Here is a 9371-nt window from a genome sequence, read left to right on the forward strand (position 1 = left end):
GAGCCCTGACCTCAATCAACCCCCGTTGAACACCTTAGGGATGAACTCCTCAACCGACTTCAGTGCCTGAACGAACACAAATCCCCACAGCCACACCCCACAATCTAGTGGAGAGCCTTCCCGGACAAGTAGAGGATATTATAACAGCAAAGCAGGAATAAATCTGGAATGAGATGTTCAACAAGGTGTGATGGTCGTGTGTCCACATACTTTTGGCCTTGGCATCTACCGGAAAGATCATGATGTATGAAGAGTCACGTAGCAGTCAGGCTGCTACAAACATCAACCTAGTTTTTTTTTTTTTTTTTTTCTCCCACGGCCTTATTTCTAATCCGTCTGTATTGTTTACTGGCGATTCGACTGAACTCATTAAACGCACATTCGATAAATAAATCGTTTATACAGTTCGGCGGAGTCGAAATGGAAAGTTACACATCCAGTCATGTCACTGGATGTGTGACTGCATGATGAATTCGATAGCTGTGTTGACTTTTTTAAATTTTTATTTTCTACATATTAAGTACTGATGTTGTTATCGTCAGCCGTTAGATGTCGGTGCTCATTAATCTGTTAATAAGGACAACCTTTCAGGATCGTCTGAGAGAGAGAGAGAGAGAGAGAGAGAGAGAGAGGATGAACCGATTTCTTAATCACAACCCGATCACCAAAAATGATCATGCGTCAGAGTTGTTTACTCAGACGTGTGTGAAATGTCAAGCATGTGATTACTCCCACTGAAAGGAAAAGCGTAATAGGTCAATTATCATTCCAGGAAGAAGATTGCAGCTTTCAATTGTTCCCGCGTTCTCAGATCGGTGTGTTGCGATAAACTTTAGCTATTACGCACTTCTGACTTTTCCTACCATGGTGGCAGATTCAACTCAAACAAACCCCTGGAGGACATCTGTAATCCTTTCGTTTTAGTGTCGCTCACGTGCGTTGTAGTTCCTTCCCGTCCTCCACGTGGGTCTACAGTGCCGTCGGTCCAGCTCTGTTTTATTTATCGCAGCGGATCTAACAAGGTCAGGGCTGGGTCGAAGACCTGAGGTGGGTCCGCGTCCGTGTTCCTCGGCTCACGGTGAAACGTATTCCTGGATTAGCTCTACGTGTAGGACTCAGTTCAGGCTGCCCTGATTGAGCGGTTTCACATAACAGGTGTTTACATACAGTCCACAATTCACTGACAATCAAGAAGGCGACAGGATGCATTAAAAGCCAGGGGGGTGTAAACTTTTGAGCAGGGTGATGGGTGTAGATTGTTATTATTTTGTCTTCTGGGAAACATGTAAATGTCTTATGTCGTTTCTGAAAGGCTGTGCTAAATGAAAAAAGTAAGATCTTTAAACAAAATAATAACAATGTACTCCGATCATCCTGTTCAAAAGTTTACACCCCCCTGGGTCTTAATGTATCAGTGAACGTTCGCACCTTTTGTAATAGTCGTGTACGAGTCCCGCGGTCATCCTCGGTGGGAAAAGACGGATCTGAACATCATATAGTCGATGTTGGAAAGGGGTCAAACGGATGTGTCTTGTGGATTAACATGTAAACATCTGTCATGTGAAACAGTGTATTAGGGGTGGGAATAAATAAACAACAACATGCCATTTTTATTATCCCGCCTATTTAAAAAAAAAAATGATGAAGATTTTTGCAGATTCTGCACGGCGTATGCAAACTTATCACCTCGACTGTACTTTCATTTTCCCTTCTTGCTTGTTTTCCTCTGAAAGAACACATGCAGTTTAGTTCAACTCGCCTTAATAAATTATTAGTTGCAACCGAGCAATATCAAAACGGGAAGAAAACAAATTTAATGAGGAATCCAGGGTAATAAATTATTACTTTTAAACACTGATTTAACAAACAATGTAACATTATAACATATGAAATGAACCATAATGGGGGGTCAAAAGACCTTCAACCATGACGTTAACCTTGTTTTACTATGCTCCGAACTGAATCTGGTAGCAGTTAACAACAACAACAACAACAACAACAACAACAAGACACTACTATGAGAAAAATGTTGTCAGTAAGTTTGAAGATTTTGTCAATAGCCCTGTCTATAAAGCCAGTGAGTTTTCGGATGACTCGCGTAACAAGCTCAATCTAATGTCTCTTAGAACTACTGATGTACTGGTCCAGTATTACAGCAGAGCTATGAAGTTGTTCTGCAGTCACTACAACATGACTGATTACAACATCAGGGCAGGAGTTCTTCAGAGAACCCTGTCTCTCCACCTCAGTCTGTACAAATTTCCACATCAAAGCAGTCCTGGAGAAGTTATACATTTATTTCTATTGAACGCTCTGTTTCTGTGTGTGTTGTCAGGTCTCGCCTGGTACACACACAGTGATGAATTCTCTGGATATCTGGGACGGCATGCCTTTAACTGAGGTGTTATCCGATCTCCAGACGAATTCAAGCCTCCTAAACGTCTCCACCAGCAACACCACCAACCTCACCAGCATCACCTACTACCCGTACTACCAGCACTCGCTGCCTGTGGCAGCCAGCCTGACCGTGGCCTACCTCTTCATCTTCCTGCTCTGCATGGTGGGAAACGGCCTGGTCTGTCTCATCGTGCTGGAGAACCGGCGCATGAGAACAGTCACCAACCTGTTCATCTTTAATCTGGCCGTGAGTGATCTCCTGGTGGGGGTTTTCTGCATCCCGACTACGCTGGTGGATAATCTTATCACAGGTAACATTTTGCGAATAATCCTAAATGTTAAATTACCATCGAACTTACCGTTGTGTAAGGAATTACAACAACAACAAAAAACACCCCACTGTGCTGTACTGTAATACAAAAATGATAATTAACCGGGTGGTGTGACGAAGCGTGGTTACTGTTACATGTCCTGAAGGGTTTGATTCCTCTTATAACACACTATACTGTGGAGGGGCGAGGGGTGGCAACGGTGGCTTAGTGGTTATCATGTTTTCCTGCACGCCTGGGGTTGGGGGTTTGATTCCCGCCTCCACCCTGTGTTCAGAGCTTACACGATCTCCCTATGGTTTGGGGGTTTCCTCCGGGTTCTCCAGTCCCCCCCATCCAAAGACATGCATTGTAGGCTGATTGACATTTATAAATTGTCTGAAGTGTGTGAATGAGTGTGTGTGTGTGTGTATATATATATATATATATATATATATATATATATATATATATTTGTGCACTGCTATAGGTTGGCACCCTGTCCAGGGTGTCCCCTGCCTCCAGCCCAAATACAATAAAGGTAAAGGATTCATAATAAAAAAAACAAGGGGGGGGGTTTGGAGGGGTAAAATTACACCGACCCCTTAAACCTCATCATACCTGCTCAAAGGGAAACATAATCCATTAATATATTTTTTTAAGATGCTTTCTACCAGGGTGTCAATTCATGGAGAACTTGTGAAACATAAAGTGAGAGAACGGGTGAGGGAATGTGAGACAGAGAGAAAAACGGCAAACTGCAGGTGTCACTTCCTGCTTTGTGTCAGCTGTGCGAATAATTTCAACACCATTATCCTAAAAAGCGCTACTCATCAAACCAATTCAAGGGCAAAAGCGCTTCAGAGAGACTGCACATGAATAGATGAAAAGCAGAAAGATTACCATACTCTATCTCTAACGCTCAGGTACTGCATTCAGAGTTTCCTCATATTTTACCTCAAGCGACAAAAGTGAAAAACAAAAACGTGGATTCCTCCCATGTTCAGATTTTGTTAGCAACAATCGAGCCACCAAACATCCGCAACGAGTGATGAATATTTTCCTCCTCTGAACGGCGAACTGCATAGTGAGTGTTATAGATTTAACAAGCTAACGTGCTCGATTCAAAGCAAATACTCATATATACTGTAGTACAAATATATATATATATATATAAAATATATATATAAATATATATAATACATATATAAATACATTATATATATATATATATATATATATATATATATATATATATATATATATATATATATATATATATATATATATATATATATAATGTATTTATTTATTTTAGACACCAAATTGTTGAGGCCTCTCAGGCGCCCCCTGGCGGCACCCAAGGGGGCCGCGGTCCCCCACTTCGAAAAACCACTGCTGTAGTACACTGTAGTACCGTACAGCAAAACTCATTTAAAAGTAAAGCGCTACGTTATCCGCTGTGAGCGGATATTTTGAGTTGACGTCACTTGCTGAACTCGGAGTTGAGGACACCATCCCGAATTTCCAAGTTGATGGAGGGTTTTCCATGTTTTTTTTCCTAATAAAGTCGGAAATTCCAAGCTTTCGTCGAAGGCAACATTACATCGTAAAAATATTTAAGTTAATATATAATATTATAAATATATATATAAATATAAATATAAATATAAATCAACTTCCAACAGTCTGTTCTGTAAAAGCCGTTTTCTCTGAAGAGAAACGTCTTCACGTCGAAATAAATAAACAGACGTTTCAATTATCGTCCAAAACCTTTTTGGTTTCCTCGAGTCTGCAAATTGACGCACGTTAAACGAAAATGAAATGAAATTTGCATACATTTCCGTAAGAACCCTTATCTGTCCGGCGCCGTGACTGGAAATATCAGATGGCCGATCCGTATTGTGTGATAACGCAGAGAAACTTTCCTTTCTCAGACTTTTCAAAGCAGTCAAAGTGCAAAAGAACGGTGGAAAGAACGCGGCGGAACGAACTTTGATGAGGACTTTATATATCACGTCATCACGGTTACGACTAATTATCATTCCGAGGCCTCGTGAATGAGCGGTCGTTCCGTTTAAAGCCACTCCGGCTTCAACACTCCTCCGAGAATATGTCGACCGACTGGGTCTATAATGACCTGCTAACTGTTATTTCCAAAGTTCTTGACTTTTTGGGGTATTGTTTCTCGTCACCGTGATTCACGTAACCCGAGAAATCGTTGAGGAGTGATGTATGTCACAGAATGTAAAAAAGGGAGAACGTCAAGAGGTTAGAATTTTGAAAGTAACTTAAGGTTCACGCTAGTCGTGCGAAGCAGGGGTGGAAAAAAAAGTACAAAATATTTCAACCTGATGACCTTCTGGTCACAGAGCTTCATCTGCTGCACGTGCTACCACTAACCTTCAACTTCAATGAGCACCGTACAGACTTTCAATCATTAAAGACGGCAGCGCTCGGCTAAAAGCACGACCACTACGACTCCACTTGGTATTAGACAGAAAATTGCGGACGATGTAGTGCGGCGCGAGCCGCAGCTGGTGAATCATTGTGTGAGTGTCTGGCTATTATTAGTTTGTCTTTATAAGAAGTGAAGGCAGAACTTCCTGAGTGCAGTCTTCATTGTCTGCTTGCTAGCACGTGCAGGAACACGTGCGTCTGCCTTCTGCCTCGTCGCAGTCCGGATCACGACAACTTCCGGAAGGGAAAAAAATCAAAATAAGTAGATTCGTCTTCTCAGGAAACAAAATCCATCCCTGTATCCCTTCGTGTCTCGTGATACAGTTTCTTTTCTCGTTTCCCTCAGGTTGGCCCTTCTCGAACACGGTGTGCAAGATGAGCGGTTTGGTGCAGGGAATGTCCGTCGCAGCCTCCATCTTCACTCTAGTGGCCATCGCCGTAGACAGGTTTGTCCTGGCAGGCTTATCTCCTGCCTGTTTTGCTCGATATTAAAATAATCAATGGTTGGATACGAGGTTAAAAGAGGAGCCATGGCGCCTCCTAATAATTGCATCTTACTGATATAACACGTCCCTTCCATCTGAAAGCTGCATCATCAAAAGGCTTTCATCGACATAAAAGAAATATTTATAATAAGGAGAAGAAAAAAAAGTATAATTTTGTTCGTATGAGTCACCGGGTTCCTTTTTTTACACCGTTTGTTTATTCCCTTTCAAGTCACCTACTGATTAAAAACAACTTGTTAAAAGTGTCGAATAGATTGGAAATCAGAGAGGAGCATACGCAGAAAGTAAAAATAGTACGGACTTTGGCGGTGGTACGTACGGCGGAGATGAAAAATCTACACACCCGTTATGACATTACCAAAACACACCATGTGAGATCTTTTTATAGCTTCAGTGTGATACAGCAACCTGCACAATTCAAATGAAAGACGATGTTTTTTTCCCGTTTGTTTGGGGGGAGGGATAAAAGAAAGAACTTACAATAACCTGGTTCCGTTCATTAGTATCCACACCCCTGAACTAATTCTTTGTTAAAAACACCTTCTGCTTGTTATAGAGCACTCGGTGTTTTTGGCTAAGAGTCTACCAACTTAGCGCGTCTAGATTAGGCAATTTTATCTCCCTCTTCCTTGCAGAAATGGTCTGTCCAGATCTGTCAGATTGCGAGTGAATCTCCTGTGCGCAGACTTCAAGTCATTCCATAGGGTTTTTTGATAAGATTTAGATCTGAGTTCTGGTTGAGCCATTCCAAAACGTTGATCATCTTCTGGAGCCATTCTGTTGTTGATTTGGGTGTGCTTTGGGTCGTCATCATGCTGGAAAGTGACTGAAGGATTTGTGCAAAACAGTTTGGTATTTGGAGCTGTACATCATTCCCTCCATGTTGACTAGAGCCCCAGTCCCAGCTGAAGAGAAGCAGCTCTGTAGTACGACGCCGCCGCCACCATGCTTCACTGTTGTTTTTGCACCAAATATATCTTTTAGAGTTATGACCAAAAGGTTCTACCCTTGGTCTCGTTAGACTAGAACATATTTTACCACATGGTTTGGGGTGATTTAGGATTTAGGGAAGCTTGAATTTGGAAAGGGTTTTCCTTCTAGCCACCCTACCCCATAACCCATAAACTTGTGAAGAATAGGAGAGATTGCTGTCACATGCAGCGAGTGACCAGAACTTTCCAGATATTCCTGCAGCTCCTTTAATGTTGCTGAAAACTCTTGAGGAGTTTTCTTCCTGCTCTTTCTGGAGTTTCTGGAAAGACGTCCCGTTCTCGGTGGTGTCACTGCGGTTCTCCGTTTTCTCCACTGGTTGATGACGGACTCCGCATTGTTCCATGGTACAACGCTTTGTAAATTCATTTGTAAGCCTCTCCTGATCGATGTCTTTTGACAGCGAGATCACGTACATGCTTTGTAAGCTCTTCAGCTTCAGCGGTCGGAAGAAACAAAGATGAAACAGCTTATCTTTATTTGGGGATAATCAAGATCACTTTAATGATGACAGCTGCATGATTGAATTTCTTTTGAACATGAGGGTGAATGTAATTAGTTCATTCAGAGCTCAGTCATACGCTCCGGTATTAAAGGGTGGGCACGCTTGTACACCAAGGTTATTGTAAATTTTTTCTTTTTCTCTTTTAACACCAGAAGTGCTTGCTTTCACTTCCGATTCCTATCTGCTTACTATAAAGTAGCACTCACACCAAGCATCTGAGGGAGAAAAGGGATTTTCAAGGGATTTGACTGGTACAATTTTCTGTATTTATAAGAATGTTATAGAAGAACATCAGTTCCAATTAATCTTGAGTGCATCTTATAATTCCTTTTAGGTTTCGCTGCATCGTCTACCCTTTCCAGCCTAAACTGACCTTGCTAGTTGCCAAGGTGACCATAGCGATGATTTGGGTGCTGGCGTTGGTGATTATGTGCCCTTCGGCAGCAACGCTGACTGTGGAGCATGTCAAGCATCACTTCATGGTACACAACCTGGATTACAACCACACATACCCACTCTTGTCTTGCTTCGAGAACTGGACCAACCCTCACATGAGGAAAGTCTACACCACAGTCCTGTTCGCCCACATCTACCTGATCCCACTCACAATCATCACGCTGATGTACGGCCGCATCGGCGTCAAGCTTTACACCACGTCGGTCATTTCTGTGAATGAGCAACAGGAAAGTGGCGGGGGTCAGAACGCTGCCAGACCGCTTATCTCGCACAAAAAGATCAAGGTCATCAAAATGTTGATTGTGGTGGCCCTTCTTTTTACCCTCTCTTGGCTCCCCTTATGGATCCTCACGCTCTTGACGGACTATGGAGGTCTGGACCAAGAGGAACTCGAGTTCCTCGCCGGTTATGTGTTCCCGTTCGCACATTGGCTGGCTTTCTCGAACTCCAGCGTTAACCCAATCATCTATGGCTACTACAACGAAAACTTCAAGCGAGGCTTCCAGGCCGTGTGCAGGACCCATTCGTGCTGCTGCTGCTGTTTTATCATGCCCACGGGGAGCAGAAGGGTTCACAGACCAGGCAGGGAAGACAGGAGAGAGGTGGTGGTGAACTCAAACTCTATGCCCTTTGGAGCCAGAAACAGAGTATACACTGATGGTAACTTAAAGAACTCCAGAGCCAACATGGATGAGGGGCAGAAGAGGGCTGGTTGCAGGCTCAGCAGCTCTGCCAGCATGGATGACGCCAGATCTGAGATGGCCATTCAGACAAAGGGGGTTGCAAGCCAAAAAGGATTGCAAATGGAGGACCTGGAGAAGATCAGTCCCATTGGCATGACTGTGAGTCAGGCCTGGGACCAGTAGAGACCAGTATGCAGCGACAGTCATTTAAATTGTATTATATTATTTTTCAACTACGGCCTAAATCTACACACAGACATTCCCAGGATGCATAAAGGGGTGCAAATCAAACAGGCCGGCAGACTAATAAAATCAATCCCATTTGCATAATGTAGTCAGACGTGGGATGTTTAATGGATATACTTTCAGCCGCTGTAATTACATTTTATTTTTAAACTAAAGCCTAAAGATTAAATACAGAACCAAAACAAAAAAAAAAAGGCTTCAAGACCAAGATGAGAAAATACTTGAGTAAATGTACGTCGTTGCGGTACTCAAGTAACATTTTAGAAGATTATTGCGAATGTTGAATAAAATGTACTCTAATTTAAGTACACTTTTAAGACGAAAATTTACTATATACTCCTTAGAGTTTCATTCTGACCTTAAAGCACTGCCAAAAATGATATTAGATATTTCTCTCACCCAGCTGCTATGCCAATCATTTCGGTTTTCGCTTATGTAAATGGCTGTAATTATTATTATTATTATTATTTTTATTTTTATTGTAAGACTTTAAAGAAATTACAGCTGACACACACACACACGGACAAGCTTGTGTCGCGTCTGTGATTAATCCGTGCAAGACGCAGGATTTAGCAAATATCCGTACACGATGACATGGCTCCTCCCATGGAAAAAAGAAATATCGCCTTTGAAAATTTTCCATCATGCGTAAAGAAGCACATCGAATGAATCAAGCTAGATTTAAGTTTGCTAAATTTGCTAGCTAGTTTTGTTTTTATCGCTAAGCCCAACTTAGCATTTATCCCAACAAGGTTATTAAACATTATCTGACCGGAAAGCCAAATACTACTGTATAATAATTTCTCAGCAAAAGTTAGCA

The 9371-nt window shown here is 42.1% G+C and overlaps 1 protein-coding gene across 1 annotated transcript; it reads left to right on the forward strand.

Moving 5' to 3' along the window:
- The first annotated feature begins 2346 nt into the window (after nucleotides 1-2346).
- Nucleotides 2347-8596, forward strand: npffr1l2 (neuropeptide FF receptor 1 like 2). The gene is made up of 3 exons (XM_017451392.3): nucleotides 2347-2708; nucleotides 5512-5611; nucleotides 7501-8596. Exons 1-3 carry the CDS (start codon nucleotides 2360-2362, stop codon nucleotides 8486-8488), a joined length of 1437 nt encoding a protein of 478 aa, XP_017306881.1. The 5' UTR covers nucleotides 2347-2359; the 3' UTR covers nucleotides 8489-8596.
- Nucleotides 8597-9371: the final 775 nt, after the last annotated feature.

This window comes from Ictalurus punctatus, chromosome 22, assembly GCF_001660625.3.
Source record: "Ictalurus punctatus breed USDA103 chromosome 22, Coco_2.0, whole genome shotgun sequence".
NCBI classification, from domain to species: domain Eukaryota; kingdom Metazoa; phylum Chordata; class Actinopteri; order Siluriformes; family Ictaluridae; genus Ictalurus; species Ictalurus punctatus.